General features: G+C 48.9%; 1 protein-coding gene across 1 annotated transcript in view; it reads left to right on the top strand.

Annotated features, from left to right (window-relative positions):
• Wipf3 (WAS/WASL interacting protein family member 3) overlaps positions 1-19,608 on the top strand; it is a 51,644-nt gene extending 32,036 nt beyond the window's left edge. The window contains 8 exon segments of the mRNA XM_035449054.1: positions 1,185-1,317; positions 3,247-3,381; positions 4,457-4,936; positions 4,939-5,181; positions 8,803-8,925; positions 9,859-9,960; positions 17,423-17,499; positions 19,585-19,608. Of these exon segments, the coding sequence (XP_035304945.1) occupies positions 1,185-1,317; positions 3,247-3,381; positions 4,457-4,936; positions 4,939-5,181; positions 8,803-8,925; positions 9,859-9,960; positions 17,423-17,499; positions 19,585-19,608 (1,317 nt within the window).
• The last annotated feature ends 936 nt before the right edge of the window (positions 19,609-20,544 follow it).

Below are 20,544 nucleotides of genomic sequence, written 5' to 3'. Positions count from 1 at the left end.
ATGCCATCAAGCAATGTCCACATGTTACTTCCATGAGAGATGTTTAATGTATAAAGTTGCTTTCAACCTATTTGTTGTTTTCAGCATTTATTACCATGACATGTATACATGAATGTGTTACTCATGGGTCAGGAGTAATATATGCATGCGTGCATGTTAATTTAAGATTAAAGCTACACCTGAGCTTAGGCTTTCAACATTGATTACATGGGGAAACTTAAGGCAGTCGAGGTTGCTTCTTACGTTGTTCTCTTAAAGGCGGGTTAAACAAACAGGCTGAGTACCCGGTAGGATAGCAGTGACCTCAGGATGTGCTTGCTATTAACTCATCTGTGTAGTCCAGCAAAAGTCCCGGACTCCTGGGATGTAACACAGTTTCATAATATTAGGTCAAGACTAGAGCAAGGATTTTCAAAGCCCAGTCCCCCATCAGGAACTGTGTAAAACTTCACTTAGTCCAGAGTCCTCTCTAGACACTCTGTGGTCCTCCTCTCTGTGACAGTCGGTGGATTCTAGGTCGTGCACTGTGATATAGGGGAATTAACTCCTTGCAGTGTATGCTTGTGTCCCTGACACAAGTGTATGCTCACGAGAGTTCACACAGTGTCTTACACCTACGGGATCAGATTTAGCCATTTATTCAGTCACTCAATCATTCACCCATCCAGTAAATAGAGTTATAGTCACTAATACATACTGGGAACCCTGACTCCTTATCTTCCTAATTCTCTGACCCTTGGGGGGCCCCATTCTTCTTGAGCTTCCTTATTCTCCCCTGTGCCACAAGATCATATAAGGGTCACCATACCTCCCACAAACCCAGACCCCAGAGCCTGAATCTGCGTCCTTGTCAGTGGCCCACAATAGGCCCATTCAGAATCTGTGAGCTGGTCAGGGGTGCAAAAATGGAAGCCCGGGTGTGTGAAGGGGATCCGATTTGGGCAACCAGGACTTTATGCTCAAGATGGGCAGTGGTATAGACCGTCTAAAAGAGAGTCCATTTGATGTCCCGGGGAGAGAGATGTGGGCATGACCTGAGATTGTAGATAATGGTATGGGTATGCCCTTGGGAATGGGGCCCGAAAAGGCAGAACTCCTGTAGGAGAGACATGCAAGCTGATGGGGCATTTTGTTTCTCTGCAAATGCTGTGTCTGATTACAGTTGAATCCCAATTCCCTTGCAGATTAGTACAGATGCACCCAGCTTAAGGAAGACAGATCTGAAAGGTCGGAGTGCACTGTTGGCTGATATCCAGCAAGGAACACGCCTGCGAAAAGTCACCCAGATCAATGATCGCAGTGCCCCACAAATTGAGGGTAAGTGAGCAGCTCAGTGAAGCCTTTTGGGGGCCGGGAGGCAGGGCAGGGGATGGAGAGAGCACAGCCAGACACTGGCTGAACTGTATATGTGACCCATGCACTCTCAAACCACCTCAGACATGCTTAAGGGACAGGCCACGCCACCAGGAAAGAGAGTCAGACCTTCCTTTCCAAAAGTCCATAGATGGTAGAGGCTGGAGTGTCTTTCATTACTTTTCAGTAACAAAACAACAACAAAATAACCAAACAACAACAACAAAAAAACCCTTCATGATAACTATTGTTTTTAAATTGATAAAATACATATAATGCATTTCTCCATTTTTAATTGTCCCATTTGCATGTCATCAGAATGTCAGCTTTCACAATGCTGTTGCAATCATCCCTCTTTTTCATTTGGTCAAGACAGCAAAAAATTAACATGTTATATCCAGAACTACTTATAATGTTAGGCATTATTATGACATCATATATTTCAAAATGATGGCAATTCTCAAAAATAGCCCTGTAACAATTATTGTACCTCAGTAATGTGTTAATGCATAAGGACACACATTTTTAAAGGGTTTTTTTCTTAATTGTGTATAGGTTTTGTGTGTGTGTGTGTGTGTGTGTGTGTGTGTGTGTGTGTGTGTGTGTTTGCGCACGCGTGCACTCATGCACGCGCGCATGCTCATGCCTGTAGACATGCCTATATGAGTACAGGTGCCTGTAGGAGCCCGAGGCACCAGATCCTCTGGGGCTGGAGTTGCAGCAGGTTGTTAGCTGCTCAGTGTGAGTGCTGGAAACTGAAGTCAGGTCTTCTGAAAGAGCAGTGCATGCTCTTAACACCTGAGCCATCTCTTGAGTCCCAAAGATAGACACATTTTAAAAGAAACCTTTTCAACACTGATTATAATAAGGTCTGTCTGATTAGACTCATCATCTAATGGGTGAAGCTCAATTAGCAGACTGATATCATTGTCACATCTACTTCCTAGTCACACCGATATGAGTACTGTGTATAATATTCAGAACAATCTGGCCGCTCAGCCACCAGTGGGCACCACGCCCTAATTGCTGTGTGTTGACCTTAGCTTGTGTCTTAATTATTTTTCTATTGCTATGATAAAACACTGTGACTAAGACAAGTTATAGAAGAAAAAGTTTATTTGGCTTCATGGTTCCAGAGAGATGAGAGTTTGTGATGGCAGAGCAGGGGCATGGCAGATGGAGCTGGAAGCTGGGAGCTTAGATCTTGAACCACAAAGAGGAAGCAGAGAGCAAACTGGAAATGACTGGAATCTTTAAACTCTCGAAATCTACCTCCAGTGACCTACTTCCTCCAACAAAGTCAATCCTCCTAAACGTCTTCAAACAACGCCATCACTTGGGTACCAAGTGTTCAGATACCTGAGACTATGGGAAGCATCTCATTCAAAGCAGGAATTCTTGTCTAGGTTCGGTACTCTCTGAGTTTCTACAGTTGGTAGCCACAAGATCTGGAAGACAGGGGTTAGTGACATCCACATGGGACATTCTGATCCATAAATAAAAAAAAAAATTGCAGGGAAGAAAGAGCTGTGCAGGGAAGTGTGAGCTGCTTGGGGCCTGAAAGCTAAGTTTCCTGAAAGGAAAGTTCCAAAGCAGAAATCTCACAGGCCTTTACTTCCTGCTTGAAGCCCTGGTCAATACTTTGGCTAAGAAGTTAAAATGTCTGGGTGAATTAAGTCTGCGCTTTTGGTGGGTGAGGGGAGCCTAGACCTTTCAATGCCAAGTTGAGTTTTCTAATTTGAGTCACAAATGGTCAGCACTTTGGTAGGACTAGAGAGGACAGATGACAGGCTTAGGCAGGGGTAACATGCTGAGTGAAAAGGGTGACACTGACCTACAGTGAGAATGGCCTGCTCAGCTATTCCTACTTATCTTCTTGCCTCTTCTCTTCAGGTTCAAAGGGAACCAACAAAGATGGAGGAAGTGCTGGCAGCAATGCTCGAGGAGGAAACACACCCCCTGCTCTAGGAGATCTCTTTGCTGGTGGTTTTCCTGTGTTAAGACCAGCAGGCCAGAGGGATGTGGCAGGTAAGGAAAGGTCCAGCCTGGTGGCCTGGTGGCCTGGTGGTCTTCCTTTATGCTCTCAACAGGTGGGACACATGCTTCATAAATGGTTGTATAGTTTGAATTTGTATATATGAGAACTTTAATCCTGGAAGTTCCCAAAACACAGAATTGTTCTCTGGGAATCTTTTAAAATCTCATCTATTTTAAATTGCTTCATCGTAACTAAAGAATGACTTGTTTAGCAAAGGTGTCATGTTAGAGTGGCATTCACAACAGACATGCCAATGCTGCGGATCCACTAACTTTGTGTTGAGTTGTAGTAACTCTCCATCACTGTATCAGTTAGACACTGCAGGGTACTCAAATGTAAAAATGTAGGCACTTTAACCAACTGCTTATTTAGGCCATAATTCTGTCCATTAGTAGCCTTAGCTAGGCTCCCTAGCATCTGTAAATAGCTGCATTTGGAGAAGCAGCTTACTTCACCTATCTCTGGGGCCTCAGCTGGAACAACTAGACTGACTGTCCCCAGAGCCACACGGTCTGCAGCAGGCTTATTGAGAGCCTGTCACCATGTTAGGTCTCAAGAGAGAAGCAAGACCTGCATGGTTTCTTCAGACTGCCCTGGGCTTGTCAGGAGCTAACTTAGAAGTCTACCAAGTGTTACTTCCTGTTCCCTCCTCTAGGTCATAGCAAGGGACAAGGCCAGCCAGGACAGGAAGTGGACACCTGCACACTCTCTCTAAAATGGCATAGGAGGGCCTGATCCAGTCACTGAGGCCATTAGGGGGCCATAGCCTACAACAATAATTTATGCTTGTGTGGGCATTCAGTATTTTAAAATCATCAGATTAAAACTTGGGCAGATACACTGTTTCTGTGAGGGGCACAAAGGGTGTTTTGCTTGTTATTGCCTTGGAGGAGGACAGCTCCTGAGAGGCAACGTGCGGCTGCCGCGCGTGCAGCCTACGTACCTGCATAGTTTACTACCACGCAGCTGCAGAGACATCAGGCGTGTGAGTCCTGCACGCTGCCCACTCACCTGGAATTTCCTTCCCATCTTGCTGGTCTAACCTAGAATGTGTTCCACTTCCAGGTGGCAAGACCGGGCAGGGCCCTGGCTCCCGAGCGCCTTCTCCCCGGCTCCCCACCAAAGCCGTCAGCGGCCCCCTTCCTGCCCCTGCATCTCCCAGGCTGGGCAATGCCTCGGAGGCGCACAGCTCTCCCAGGCCCATCCCTCCTCGCCCCAGTATGCCGGCTCCACCACCTCCTACTCTCCGCCCCCCGCCCCGCCCCCACCCCCACCTCCACCCCCTGCCCCGACTTCCCCAGCAAAGCCCCGTTGGTGTCCCCACCTGTCCCTCCACCAAGGGAAATCCCCCTGTACCCGGCGTACCTCCTCCTCCCCCTCCGCCCCTGATCCGCCTCCGCCCCCCCTGCCCTGCTGCAGTGCTCAGTGACAAAGCAGTGAGGCCCCAACTACCCGCTGCCCCCTGCCGCCCATCGCCCCCGCTGCCCCTCCTCCCACCCTGTGGGTACCCAGGTCTGAACACAGAACCCAGCAGCCCTGCACAGGAGGTCGGGAGCCTCCAGCCCCGCCGCCGCCGCCGCCGCCGCCACCACAGCTCCCAATCTACGCCTCTTGCTCCCCCAGGGCCGCTGTGCCCCCGCCCCCCCTGCCAGGCTCGAACAGCAGCGGCAATGAGGCTCCTCCTCCGCTGCCCCCCAAGTCCCCAAGCTTCCAGACGCAGAAGGCCTTGCCCACTCCTCCGGGTGCTCCCGGCCCTCAGGCCGTTCTACAGAAGAAGCGACGAGGCCCAGGTAAAGCAGCCTTCGGGGCTCCACTGAGCCACACTGGCTCCTGGGCAGGGCTCACCCGGTTCCCATCAGAACACGCAAACTCGGCCCCTCTGTGGGGCTGTACTGTTTGTCTAGCGATGGAAGCCACCCATGAGGAAGGCTGTCGTCTCACATCCCACAGAAGGTACCATCCTCTAGGTCACTAGTTTACGTCCTGAGGCAACCACTTAGCCTCTCCGTGCTTTCCCGTCTGTGAAACAGAGTGGCACAGAGACGTTTCTCTCTCACACAGTGCGTAGGGTACTTGACACTGGTGTGGGTCTAGCGACAACGAAGGCTGGAGAAGCGGTGTTTCTTCTTCAGGCAGCCTGGCTCCTGATCCCCTCCCTGGGTTGGATGCAGCCAGTTTCCGGAGCTCGGTCTCTGGCTCAGCTGCCTGAGTGACACATGCCTGGCTTCCAGCTGCAGTGACAGCCCATCCCACAAGACCACAGTCTGCATTCCGGCAGATTCTCCAGCTCGTGAACTGAGCCAAAGTAAAAATAATCCCTTCACAGGAACAGAGGATTGCGAACGAAGCAAGCACACATTGTGGAGGAGCGAGCATGCACCCCACCGGCGTCACATACCGACACATGCATACATATATGCAGAAACACTCGGCACACGGACAGGCTCACGAACATGCCTAGCACGCATTTGTTCACACAGGTATACTGATACGAACCCCACTCACACACACAAGTCCATCGCACGCACACTGCTTAAACCACACACACAGCTGCACACACACAGATCCACCACACACACACACACACACACACACACACACATACACACAGATCCACCACACACACACACACACACACACACACACACACACACACATGCACACACTCCATAGACCACACATATACATACACATGCTCCACACTTACGCATGTAGACAGCACATGCAAGTGCACACCACATGTCTGCACACTGCATACAAATATACAGGCACAAGTGTAGAAAGTTTCTTAAAGGTATTTTGGGATCTGTGGGGATCTGAATTCCAATCCCAGGGTCCCCACCCACCCCTGTGTGAGGGATACTGGTTAAGCAGTGTTTTCTAAATATGCCACCTTTCACATGGGATTGCTAAATGGGGGCCTCTGTACGGCTAGGCTTGTGTATGACTTCCTTCCTAGTCCCTGAAGGGCAGCTTCCCATGCGGTCACGTGTCAGCGCCGTTCCCCACCTCCTTCAGCAAGCTTACTTACGGAGGAGTAGTTTATCCCTGGTGCTTCCCTCAGGGACCTATGGAGGGGAAAGCTGAAGGGGAGAGGAAGGAGGCTGGGAGGGAGAAAGGAGGCGGGGATTGAGGAGGAGGCGGGGATTGAGTGGGGAGGCGGGGATTGAGGAAGGAGGCGGGGATTGAGAGGGAGGCGGGGATTGAGGAGGAGGCGGGGATTGAGGAAGGAGGCGGGATTGAGGAAGGAGGCGGGGATTGAGGAGGGAGGCGGGGAGGGAGAAGGGAGGCGGGGATTGAGGAGGGAGGCGGGGATTGAGGCGGGGATTGAGTGGGAGGCGGGGATTGAGGGGGAGGGGGATTTGGGGAGGCGGGGATTGAGGGGAGGCGGGGATTGAGTGGGGAGGCGGGATTGAGGGGGAGGGCAGGGATTGAGGGGGGAGGCGGGGATTGAGGAGGAGGCGGGGATTGAGTGGGGAGGCGGGATTGAGGGGGAGGCGGGATTGAGTGGGGAGGCGGGGATTGAGGAGGGAGGCGGGGATTGAGGAGGGAGGCGGGGATTGAGGAAGGAGGCGGGGAGGGAGAAGGGAGGCGGGGATTGAGGAGGGAGGCGGGGATTGAGGAAGGAGGTGGGGATTGAGGAAGGAGGCGGGGATTGAGGAAGGAGGCGGGGATTGAGGAGGGAGGCGGGGATTGAGGAGGGAGGCGGGGATTGAGGAAGGAGGCGGGGATTGAGGAGGGAGGCGGGGATTGAGGAGGGAGGCGGGGATTGAGGAAGGAGGCGGGGAGGGAGAAGGGAGGCGGGGATTGAGGAGGGAGGCGGGGATTGAGGAAGGAGGTGGGGATTGAGGAAGGAGGCGGGGATTGAGGAAGGAGGCGGGGATTGAGGAGGGAGGCGGGGAGGGAGAAGGGAGGCGGGGATTGAGGAGGGAGGCGGGGATTGAGGAAGGAGGCGGGATTGAGGAAGGAGGCGGGGATTGAGGAAGGAGGCGGGGATTGAGGAGGGAGGCGGGGATTGAGGAGGGAGGCGCGGGATTGAGGAGGGAGGCGGGGATTGAGGGGGAGGCGGGGATTGCGGGATTGAGGAGGGAGGCGGGGATTGAGGAAGGAGGCGGGGATTTGGAGGGGAGGCGGGGAGAGGAGGCGGCGGGGATTGAGGAGGAGGCGGGGATTGAGTGGGGAGGCGGGGATTGAGGAAGGAGGCGGGGATTGAGGAGGGAGGCGGGGATTGAGGAGGAGGCGGGGATTGAGTGGGGAGGCGGGGATTGAGGAAGGAGGCGGGGATTGAGGAGGGAGCCTGGGGTGGAGGAGGGAGAAAGCAGGTGGGGATTGAGGAAGGGTTGGGCCGGGCGTTGGTGGCACACACCTTTAATCCCAGCACTAGGGAGGCAGAGGCAGGTGGATCTCTGTGAGTTCGAGACCAGCTTGGTCATCTACAGAGCTAGTTCCAGGACAGCCTCCAAGGCCACAGAGAAACCCTGTCTTGAAAAACCAAAAATGAAAAAAAAAAAGAGTTGGAAGCCCTGAGGGTATGCCAGAGGCTGGATGGTGCGGTTGGTGCGCGCTTCACGTGGCACTCTGCTACTTGCTCCAGACTGAAGTCCCCTGGCTAACGTAGGCACTTGTCTAGCTTTTGTTCTTGTATCTTTGGATAGCTACAAAGTGAGGGTACTCTTGATTCCGAGGATGCTGGGGCAGTTTTCTCACTGCAAACAGCAAGAACATAGCCGCTTCACTGAGGAAATGGGTAGCAGTGGGACGCTGGTACTGAGGCACCTGGATGTGGGTTAGAGACACTGCCTGAGGCAGCTGCAAAGCGCTGAGAAGGAGAGAGGCTCACCTCCATGACCAGGGAAGGTGTGAGGAAGGGGGTTGGGGTAAATTGGGCCCTGGCTGGCAAGAAGGTTTTACCCAGGCTGGAAGAAGAACCAAGGTTTGTAGCATGAGAGAGCTGGTGGGGGCAGAGGCCAGGCCAGGAACACCCCTCTGAAAGTCCTTCTCACCTCACTGGGCCCTCGCCTGTAGGACTTCTCTTCCAGCTCCTAGTGCTCCGCAGGGGATCTCTTCCAGTGTCATCTGAACAACTGGGTTATCACATCATTGATAGTATAGTGGCCACGAAGGCTGGTACAATAGAATCATGCATTTTAACTCATTTAATCCTTTCAGCCACTCCAGAAAATGTTTGCCGGTATTATTCCCATTGTATAGATGAGAAAACTGAGGTACAAAGAGGGTATGTGACTTGTGCCAGTTAAGCAAACTGTGATTCAATCCCAATCAGGTTGGCTCCAGTTGTTGCCCTCTCACTTATCACATAACATTGCAGGGGCTAAGCACCGAATCTCCTGCGTAGTTAAAATCGACTGTCACGCTTCTGTGTATGAATGGCCGTCCTCTTCTCTGTTAAGGAACCAGTGGGGGGAAGCTAAACCCACCTCCAGCGCCACCTGCAAGATCGCCCACCACAGAGCTTTCCAGCAAAAGCCAGCAGCCTGGAGGCCAGCTGCGGAATGGAGGCCAGCACGTGATGGGTAAGGACTCCATTCCATTTGCAGAGCAGGCTTCCTGCCCCTCTAAGACAGGACAAAGGCTCCCCTGCCACCCAAGGGGGGCAGACAGTTGACCAGCTTCCCATGCTGTCTGCTGCAGTATCTGTTTCTCAGTGAGCGACGAATAGAGAAACACCGAATAGCCTTCAGGATCTGTCAAATAGGGACTTTCCCTCTACGACTTCCGGACAGGTCTAGGACCCGCTCTCTAGCCATGTAACTCAGATTGGAGGAAGGGACGACATCTGGCGCTAACTTGTACGTGCAGATATGTGCACATCTCCTTGCAGAATAGGTCCATAAGCCTAAAAAACCAGAGTGGCTTGATAAGGGGAGGGAATAAGTGGACATCTTGCCAGGCAGGAGGAAAACTAAAACAAGAGATTGGAAGAAAGCCACTTGGGATCCTCAAAACTCCATGTCCCTTCTGTGTGCTCAGCCTCTGTCAGGTCAGAGAGGGGCCAGGGCCCCTTCCCTCCTCACCAGAGTTCTAGGACAGAACCCATTTGCTTGGGAAGCCAGGCCTGACACTGCACACAACTGAGCTGCCGTGTCTCCTTCTCAAAACCTCCCTTAGGGAATTCGGCAGGTAATCTTGTTGGAACCTAATACCAGGTCCTTTGCTAGGTTTTCCTCCCTGGCTGGAGCTCTTTTCTGTTCCTTCAGCAGCTCCCTTAGGTGGGTGGGCACTGACTGCACTTTGCCCCTGCCGCATCCTCTTGACCAGCCAAGAATACTCGAAAAGCAGGTGGACTCTTGGAGAAATAACCCTGTCATCGAAACCCTTGCACACAGCAGGAGAGCAGCAAGCAGGGTATTCAGTCAGTGCAACCTGTGTGCCTCTGCAAACAGTCACACTTGGGTCACAGTAGCAATCTGAGTAAACTCCAATTCCCGTATTTCTCACATGTACAGATGACTTCGAGTCTAAATTCACGTTCCACTCCATGGAAGACTTTCCCCCTCCAGATGAATTCAAACCATGTCAGAAGATATACCCCAGCAAGGTCCCCAGAAGTAAGTACCACTTTGACAAGACCCTCCACAATACAAAGCACCTGCAGAGAGCCCTGTGACTTTACTGTCCTGTAGCGAGGATACTGTGCTGTGCAGACTTCTACAAGCTTAACTGGTCCTGCTACCTAATGGTTCGTTTAGAGGTTTCTATAGAGCACCAGAGCTAACTGGCATCCCCTTGGAATTGGTAGAACGAGGGGTGCATCCTTCCCTCCCCAGGGCTTTTGGCTTGGAGGCTTGACACCCAAACAACAGAGAAATGGGACATGGACTCTTTGCATTAATACCTGGAGAAGAACCCCATCATATTCTGACAAACCATGAAATGGAAAATGTCCAAAGGCTAGTTGTTCTCCATCTTGCTGACACATGACAATGACCAGCAGCTTTTTAAACTCCTGGAGGCCTGGCTGCACATCCTCAAGAGTGACACCCAGATGTCAGGGTTTCTGCAAGCTGCCAGCCATCTCCAGTGACAGCTGAAGTAGAAGTCCCTCATAGCCCAGGGACTCTCTCTCCCAATTCCACTGTATAGGCAGGCTCTGAAAGGAGGCTAGATGGAAGCCTCTTAGGGCCAAAACAGCTGGAAGTCCAGAGAAAACCGAGGGTTAGCGGGATGACCGCACAGGGTTCTGCAGCCTCTTAGCAGTCTTGTGCAGTTCTTGGCAGTGCTAGGTCATCCAGGACTTTAGAAGGGAGGAGAGGACAGAAGCGGCAACATGAGGTTGGATGTGTCCTTATGCCACCACCAAAGTGGGGTCAGAATCACTTGGCTGTACACTCAAAAGGAAAATTACATGTTTAAGACTGGCCCCAAACCAGAGTCCAGGAACAGCAGACTCAGTGGACCTGTCCCTGCAGAGGGCCTAGCAGAGTACCTTCTATGGGACTCAGCTCCTGGGGAGCTGAGCAGGGATGTCTGTTCTGCCCAATACAGAGAGGCTGTCAACATCTCAGCTGCATGGGCACAGTCTCTCTGCTGTGCTCACTCTAGACAGAGGGGCCTGGTGTGCCCTCTGAATAAGAGTAATTAAAGAGGAATGTAAAGGTGCAGGAAGCAAAGCCTTCTCCAGGTTTTGGTGGGCAGTGAAAACTAGCTGTGGGTGAAAGTGAATGTTGTGTCTGCCTGGCATTCCTTCTCAGGCTGCATGCACATGAACTGGCATGTGGCAGCGGACAGACACACTGTGAGCATCAGAGGCCACAGTGAGAAGCCAGGTGCCCACCCAACACTCTGAAGTGGGTGGGTGTCTTAGTTAAGGATTCTATTGCTGTGATGGAACCCCATGACCAAAATCAACTTGGGAAGAAAGGGTAAATTTCATTTACACTTCCAGGAAGCTGTCCATCATTGAAGAAGTCTGGGCAGGAACTCAGGCAGCTCAGGAACCTGGATGCTGGCTCTGATTCAGGTCATGGAGGAACACTGCTTACCAGCTTGTTCTCACACTTTGCTCAGCCTGCTTTGTAATAACACCCGGGACCACCAGTCTAGGGATAGGACCACGTGCAGGACTAGGCCCTCCCCCACCAATTAATAATGAAGAAAATGCCCTACAGGCTCCCCTACATCTCAATCTTATGGAGGCATTTTCTAAATCAAGGTCCCCTCACCTCAGATGATATTAGCTGGCATCAAGTTGACATAAAACTAGGCAGGACAGACGAGTGAAAATTTTCTTAATACATAAGAGTTCTGGTGGCTGTTTATAGAACACCTCAGTTAACTGGCTTGATGTTGGCATGTCAGGGCCCCATGTACCTGGCTCGGCTGGCACAGGACTCAAGCTGGCAGATGTCAGTAAATGGCAGCTGTGGGTTTGTCCTGCACAGCAATCTTGGGAAGCGTGCACAGGTATCAGATGGATGAAGACATGAGTTCTTATTCTTAGAGAAACACAGGATAGGGCTCAGGTGTCAATCTTTCAAGGGCAAGTCTTCCAGCGACTTAAGACCTCCTAGGCCCCACCTGTTAAAGGCTCCCAATAGAACCCCAAAGCCTTTAGCATTTCAGATCCAAACTACAGCATGACCCATCAACTCCTCTCATCCGTTAGACCCCAAAGAATTTTAAGCTAATGTTCAAATAAAAACATGGATATAACATCTATAGCCAAATAATTGGTAATAATCAAGAGTTGTAAACAGCTAATGAACTGATCAAGAGTTTGGTATAGCCATTCAGCAGGATACAGTTCAACTATAAAAAGGAGTCAGAAAAAATAGTCAGTGCTGAGACATATAACCCGGATGTACTTGAAACCATTGTGCTCAGTGAATCGCCCCAAGACCACATTCCACTTAAATGAAATGTCAAAAATGAGCAAGACATAGAATAGTGGCCGGTGAGTAGAACATGGGAAATGAGGAGTGATGGCTGACTGCTCTGGGGTTTCCTTTTAGGGTGATGGTTACACATTACATTTATGAATGCACGTGTGTGGCTACCGGGAGAAGCCAAAGACTTAGACTCAATTCAAATTTAGATTAGTGAATTTATTCTTACTGCTAGCAGAAGGACAGCAGCCTTAGAGCCAAATAGCATGCCATGTGGAAGCGGGCATTGAGGGGGGATTTTAAAGGTGGACATCAGAAAGGTATGCATTGCAGCTATCCATGGGATCCACAGCTGGTTAAGAAAATGGTTTTATTTCCCTCAGTTGTTGCTTACTTTCCTGCTATATAGCAATAAGAAGACATTCCATCCCTTTCCCATAGCAATAGCAGGTTTTACAGAAGCAAAGGCAGCTGTTGAGACCTCACACACAGCCATTTTCCCGTTCTTATCTCACCTGCAAGCCACAAGATCTCCCATGCATTCCAGAGCAAAGGTCAGCAGCCCTTAAGGGATGCTTGGCTCCACAGTACTCTTTAGTCATCACAGGGGACCTGTGTAAATCATTACTCGGGTCTAGTGCTCTAATGACTGGGTGTTCAGAGGTCTCTTAAGATTGTTTTCAATTGATTTCCATACATATCCCAAAGTAGAATTTCAGATCATATAGAAATTCTTCTTTGAATTGTTTGAGGAACCACCTTACAGTCCATAGCAATTCAATAAATTCTCATTTCCACTATATGTACACAGCGGTTTCAATTTTTCCACATCGTCACCAACACTATCTTCAGTTTGTAATTGAATTTTTTTCTGTTTTTTTCATACCCACTCTAGTGAGTGCAGTATGATGCCTCACTGTTGTCCAACTCTTATTTTAAAGACTACTCATGATATACTATCCAAATACTCCCATGAGATACAAAACTTCCTCACCACATTGCCATAACTTTAACATCACCATGGGTTTACTTTTCAAAAATCAAAGGATTGGGTGTCCCAAGAGTTTGATACACAGTAGAAAAAGCACAAGGCCTCTGGTCATATCTAGTCCCACCTTTGTGGTGACAATGGGAGAGGACCCTTTACCACTCTTGATAATGCTGTTGACCACACCCTTTCTCATCTGACTTCTAGCAGTCCACTGTTTGTTCCACGATGCTGTTTTCTGGGTATGCCTTACTTCTGTGAAGATGGCAAAGATGTTGCTCTGCCTTTGCAATTGTCTAACCTGCCTCTACACCCTTTGTTCCCCCACACACACTCCATCTGTAGTTCCTCTCCCGTTCTCTCCTCCTGGGCTTTCTGATCCCTCAGTCATGGCAGACACTCCTTCATGGCCACTACTGGACCTCCATGTTAAAAGTGGCCCAGCATCCCCGCCCTCCAACAGCCTCTGTTCCCTGCACCCAGACTGTTGTCCCATCAAAGACATCAGTCATCTTTGTCTTCTGTCTCTTCTCCTCCCAGAATGGGGCCAACCACACACTCAATAAATAATGGTTGAATTGAAAACTAAAAAGTATCCATCACATATACATTGCTAAACTCCCTATAGAGCAAACAATTTGGAAATCACCCCAAGTTCTATCAATGGGATTAAATTAATTACAGCGGTCATATGCTAGAACTCTTGTGACCATTAAAACAGAATATTCGGTGACACCAGAATGGTGACACTACCATGTCAGTAAAAACAGCTGAAGCAAGACTGTACAAAGAGAACACAAAATATTTTACAAAAATGTATTGATTTCTGTGTTATGTAGTAAAGGAGGAGTTGAGACTAGAAGTACACAAAAATGTTAAGTGTGGGGAGTGCTGTGTGGCTTTCATTCTTTTTCTTTACTATTCTGTCCAGAATTTTAAAATAAATGCATATTGCTGTCTGATCTTGAAAACTAATTTTAAGTTGAAAGTAATAGGATTAACCCATTTCTGGTCCATGTACCTGTACAGGAGGAAATGGGGACCAGTGAATGTAGACTAACCCAGCTAAGGGACCAAGTGGGATAGCCTCTATTGAAGGGATCTGGTCCCTTTTGTTTGTTTGTTTGTTTGTTTGTTTGTTTGTTTGTTTTTTGAGACAGAGTTTCTCTGTATTGTTTTTGGAGCCTGTCAGGGAACTCGCTCTGGAGACCAGGCTGGCCTCAAACTCACAGAGATCTGCCTGCCTCTGCCTCCAGAGTGCTGGGATCAAAGGTGTGCGCCACCAACACCTGGCGGATCTGGTCCCTTTTATACCAGCTGATGCTGTGACAGTGACAACTGGGGAAGGTGGGGAAAACCAGGTATGCAATGTTGTAAGTTTAGAATCCTCCACTTAGGAAGACTGTTTGAGGCCATCTGGGTCAATTTCTCCATATACAGCTAATTTCTCCATATACAGCCACAGTAAATCAAATAGCTGGTTCATGTCTCCACCTGGTGACAAGGACAGACTAGTGACCGACCGTGTTCTGTGCTCCACATCCAGTGCTCTTTGCCCGTCATGGTGCACCTCTTCACTTTCCTGCAAGGCTTAGCCAGTGTTGGCCCTTAACTGACAGGTTTGGTCTAAGACCCACCCTTCCCAAAACAATTCACGGGAATTGCTCTCCCAGGCTGGTGTTGGCATATCTAAGACTCTGCCTTCATGGCCATCCAAGTTTTAAACTCTTTCTGCTCCCTGCCCAAGTCCCACCTGGCCACCCTTCTGCTGCCTCTAAATGGATTTTACTCATAATATGAAAGTATGGCTGTGCTTAGAAAAAGATAACAAGGCACACTTGGTTTGGACATGACAAAAAGTAAGGCTAGAAGCCATCAGAAGCTCTTGGTCCAAGCACAGATAACCTTTAAGCCTTTGTATCCACAGCTGTGTGGGTGAGTGAGTCAGGAGAAGGCAGTATATTGACTCTCAGGACAGCAGGGAGATGAGCTGGGGAAGAGGAAAGAAATACATTTCGTGCTCTGAACCTCAGAAGCAAAAGTGAGAACATTGCCCTTCCACTGGATCGGAAATGCCCATCAGACAGAAACAGCAGATGGAAAGTACTGTTTATATACAGAGTGTCCCCAGAGTCTAGTAGTACTTCAAAAGGGAAAATCTCTCTAAGGTGCTCTATCAATTCAGAGCATCCTGCACCCCCTGCCCCCCAGGATGTCCCAGCCTCTCATTTTTAATAGCAGTAAAGTGTTTTTTTTTTTTTCTTTTGCAACCACATGTGGAGTTTGCCCTCCATTTTTCATGGAGAAGCTGATTTTCCTCTAGCCTCCCTGCTCTGATCAGCTTGTGGAAGCTGATAGGAAGCCTACCCGTGATAGCTACGTTACTAGCCCGTGGTTTTCAGATGGGGGCAAATGTGCCCAGAGGCAATGGGTGATATCTAGAGTTCTGTGTGCTGGTTACCAGTAGGCCATGGCTTGGGTAAGGCTGCCACAGATACTGATGAGTAGAGCTGAAAGGTGTGGTAAGTGTCCCACAGGGCAAGGACAGACTCACAAGGGAGACCAAGCTAACTAAAATGTTTGTAAAAGCTGGACCTGGAAATATATAAAGTGAGACATTTTTCTGTTGCAGACTGGCCCTTTGTAAAGCTAAGGACCCCAGTCTGCAAGGCTGCCCCTCATGTGGAAGTACCTTAGGGCTGTCAGTGTTTTGGTACTTTTTACTCAAAGTAGCTGAAAAGCTAACATTCTCTCGGTTATTTGCTCCAAAAAATCTTTGTTCTCAAACAAGTACAGTCCCTGGTTTAAACCTTGATTAGTGTTTTTTGCATTTCAAAGCCCTTTGTGCTCTGATGTGATGGTCCCTTGAAAGCTGTGCCCTACCCTGTAAGACTGTTGCAGAGCCCAATGTGCACACTGTAGAAAACCTCCAAAGTGTTGCAGAGTTTTTGTTTTTTCGAGACAGGGCTTCTCTGTGGCTTTGGAGGCTGTCCTGGAACTAGCTCTTGTAGACCAGGCTGGTCTGGAACTCCACAGAGATCCACCTGCCTCTGCCTCCTGAGTGCTGGGGTTAAAGGCATGTGCCACCAATGCCCAGCTGTGTTGGAGAGTTTTTTAATGGCAATTCTACCCACCCAAGAGGGGAAAATTGCTTCTTGTGTTTTTTGATGGATTTGAAAAACCTAGATTTTTGTTTCCATACAATTTTACCTTCCCAAATCATCTCCATAAACATTCAAGCAGCTGCTTGCTGCAATATCATGTCAGCCTAAAGGTCCCAGCACCTAATCTTTTTGTAAGCCACTGAGTAACCATGTGGCTTTTTAAGTAGCTCAGAAACCCAGACTATAGGGCACTCTGTGATATGTGGCTGTGTAATCCCCAGTCCCCAACAGCAACAGGACAAGAAACAGGTGACAAGGGCTTCCACCCAAACACCTCGGAGAAAAACACACCAAGATGCCAGGAGATGAGGTTCAGAACCGCTGACTGAAGGGAAAATATGGAAACACCTAGAGATGTGAATTTAAAACTCGAGTAAATCATCTTTTTAAAAAATTCAGACGTGGATCTCTGTGAGTTCGAGACCAGCCTGGTCTACAAGAGCTAGTTCCAGGACAGGCTCCAAAGCCACAGAGAAACCCAGTCTCGAAACCTCCCCCCCCAAAAAAATCAGACTTTTGCCGTGGTGACACTAGCACAAAAAAATGGACTTGAGTGTGGGAAATGCGGGCATTGGGGTCCTCTACCCCCATTATCTTCTACGTTCTTCCAGTTCTTGACTATGGCATTATATCCTGTGCAGCTTGTAAAGTATTGAAGCACAGTACAATTTGGAGATAAAGACAGATTGTTGGAGCTTCACTAAATGGAAGCCTGAATTGTGTCAGCCGGTAGTACCTGCACGGTACTTGGCATGTCACAACGGCAGATGGAGAAGTGTGCCCAGAGGCTGGGTACATGCCTGTCAGGAAGGCTTCCTCATAGAACACTGCCAGTGGCTCCCTGAGCCCATAGTCTGTGACCCAGAAGACGGGTGGAAACACATTGTCAGGGGCCAGAAGGCAGAAGGTTGGGCTCATGTTGCCTGGGGATCCTCTGCCAGTGTTGTGAGTGCTAGTTGAGCGGAAGTGTCTCTACAGGTACAGAGGCCCTGGGCCAATAGATGGTGGGTGAGGTTACTCTTGTTTCTCTCAGGCCACACACCTGGTTCCTGGCTCCAAGCTGAAGCAGCTGGGCAGAGCTCGGATGACATCAAAAGCAGAAATTCTCAGGTAACACCTCTCTGGATTCCGAATGTAAAGCCTGGAAGCCTCTACAGCAGAGGTTTGCAACCTGTGGGGTCCTACATGTCAGATAGTTATATTAAAATTCATAACAGCAGCAAAATTACTGTTATGAGGTAATCACAAAATAATTTTGTGGCCTGGGATCAGCGCAACATGAGGACCTGTATTTAGGGTCGAAGCATTAGGAAGGTTGAGAACCACTGCTCTCCAGGGACTTCTCCATAGCTTTAGCTTTCTCCTCTGACTCTTCTTCCTTGAGAATGCCGTTTGTTGTACCTCCAGAAGGAAAGATCTACAGATTCAAAGTCTGCCATGTAGACTTTCATAGTCTGCCATGTAGCTTTCTTTCCTTAGGTCGCTACCTCATACAGAAGAGCTTTACTCACTTGGAACCCTGCAGTCTTATTCCTCTGAGTCTTCCAGAGCCCCGGGAAACCCCATAAGATCTGTAACATATGATTCAGGGTTCTCACTCACCTACAGACTAGATTGGGGGTCCTTTCTTGCATCAACACTAATTTGATTTTGACCAAAATCTCTATCTAACCAGGATAGAGGCAACATCTCTCACTACATGTGATATGGTCTCCTCTTTTAAAATTCTTTGCTACTGGGCATGGCAGCACATGTCTTTAATCCCAGCACTCAGGAGGCAGAGGCAGGCAGATCTCTGTGAGTTCAAGGCCAGCTTGAACTACAAAGTGAGTTCCAGGACAGCCAGGGCTGTTACACAGAGAAACCTTGTCCCCCCAAAATAAAGAAAAAGATAAAATCCTTTGTTTCTCCAAACACATGAATTTAATCCCGCCTTGGCCTACACCTGGTCCCAAGTTCTGTGTATCAGACAGCAGGCTGGCTGTCGATGAACTGGGTCATTCAGCAGCTGTATGACACCTTAAAGAAGTGGCCTTACAGGAACAACTGTAGTGAGGGGAGCGGCACACATTTGTGGAAGCAGGCACTTGAGGTAACTGGGCACCTTTCACCTGTAGTGGGAAACAGAGAGCTGTCATATGAGTGCCAGGAATTGATCCTGGGTCCTCTGGAAGAGCAGTCAGGGCTTTTGCCCTCTGAGCCATCTCACCAGTCCTATATTTTCTAAAACGAATAGATAATTTTATAATCAGAAAAACAAAATAATCGCCATACCCCCCAGTCCCTACATTTACAAAGCTTTTTCCATTTTTCAGTTAGCTTGTCTGTGTTCCCTCATTTGACCCTTTATGGTAGCGTGATGGCCAAGCTGGAGAGAGAAGCTCATCTATTTCCCCAAAGGGAAACTTGTTGCAGAAGGTCAAGGAGTTACCCAGGGTGACTTTCTGACTTCTGCCCAATGTTCCCATTGCTTTTGTAATATAGAATCCTGAGCAACAACAGTCACCATCTCCATCAATACAGCAAGGTTGTGTGGACCATTGGGTAGGACCTAGTCCCCAGCCCCAGGACAAGCACACACCTAAATCATCCCGTGGCAATGGTTTTCATCTTTCTGGACCTATATATTTAGGCTTCTGGCTTGGGGCTACCAGCCATGGGTTGGCCATGATGCCTGTAAAGAAGACCCCCATTTGGTCAAGGAGAGACTGTAAAGTTGCCTTTGGGCATCCCAAAGTTGAGATTATTTTATGTCACATTGGACATCGTCCTAACTAATTTTCACTTCATAAGGACACAAAGCAGTGCACAGGACACACTGTCTGGAGACTGTACTGGTATGGGTCCGGTCTGAGGACTCTGGTCCCTTTCCCTCTTTTCTATTGCCTGCTCAAGGTTTCTTCATCATGCTGTTTGCTTTTCCTGAGCTTCCTGCCAAGTGAATTGTCTATGCTTGCTTCCATAGACGTTCATAAGACAGTATCCGGTCTCCACATACCATCAATTTCAGGTCTCCTTTATCTCTTCCCACTCTCAATCCCTGGGGGAGGAGCACAAAAACAAAACAAAATCTCCTTGTACATGAGGGGGCCATCTCACCCACAAGAAAAGCTTGTGATCCCAGACCTGGCGGGTCTTTTGTGGGCAATGAGTCTTCTGACCCCTTTTCAGTAATGTTCTGTCATGTTCCTGCAGTTATCTCTGAAGGCACTCCGGTGAGAAGATGGATGAAGCCAAGGCCCCGGGGTTCTTGGTTGGATGGACACCAGGATAGCTCGTCAAGACTCTACCATGCTCCAACTCTATTCATTTGACAGGCAGGCTCTGAATGGAGCATTATTTATTGTAAATAATGATCTGCACGAACTTTGAAACACCACTTTAGTCAACTTCTATTTGAGTACTATTTTAATATTTTTAAATATGCATCTTGGCCTTTGTCTGTCTGTACAGATGGAGCCCTATCCCACCATGTAGTGTCCACTGTGACTATAAAATATGCTTGCAGGCTGGTCCTTCCTAGACTCTGAAACATTTTTCAGAGCATCCTTAGTTTTCAAGTAGTCCCAGGGTCATAAATATCCACAACAGCTTCTTATTGGCAATGATGCTCATCACACCAACTGCAAAGTCAAACCAGATAATGCCTTATAAACAATGCAGCTCAGAGGAAGCAGCGTGTCCCCAGGTCCCAGCAGTCCACACAGCCTCCAGGGAGTGAGATGCCATGTCTTGCTTCCTTTTATCAGTACAGGGATGCCATTTTGCTGCCTAATGTAAATAAATCCCAATACAAAGATTGGAATGAGCTTGGCCCCTCACATGACTTCCACAGGGGCCCCTTTTGTAACTGGATTCTTTTACAAGTAGCCAATGCTTTTACTGTTTACAGCATCCCTAGTGCCCAGTCTCTATCACTTTCCTCCTGCCCCTCCAAGTTTCCACTCCATCCTGGTAACCAGGATAAAGTTAGCTTTATGAGATTTTGATATCTTGCCACCCTGAAGATTACAAATGTACATAGCTCATGATTATGATAAGCTTATTTTTACCTCAGAGCTCTCCCTCCCCAAGCCTCACCCTGAGAGTAGGATTTACATGGAAAATACAACATACGTTAAAAGAAGAACAAAATAAGCCTGGGGCAACAGCTCC

This window comes from Cricetulus griseus, chromosome 8 (assembly GCF_003668045.3).
Source record: "Cricetulus griseus strain 17A/GY chromosome 8, alternate assembly CriGri-PICRH-1.0, whole genome shotgun sequence".
In the NCBI taxonomy this organism is placed as follows: Eukaryota; Metazoa; Chordata; class Mammalia; order Rodentia; family Cricetidae; genus Cricetulus; species Cricetulus griseus.
This window is presented reverse-complemented; position numbering and strand designations above follow the sequence as displayed.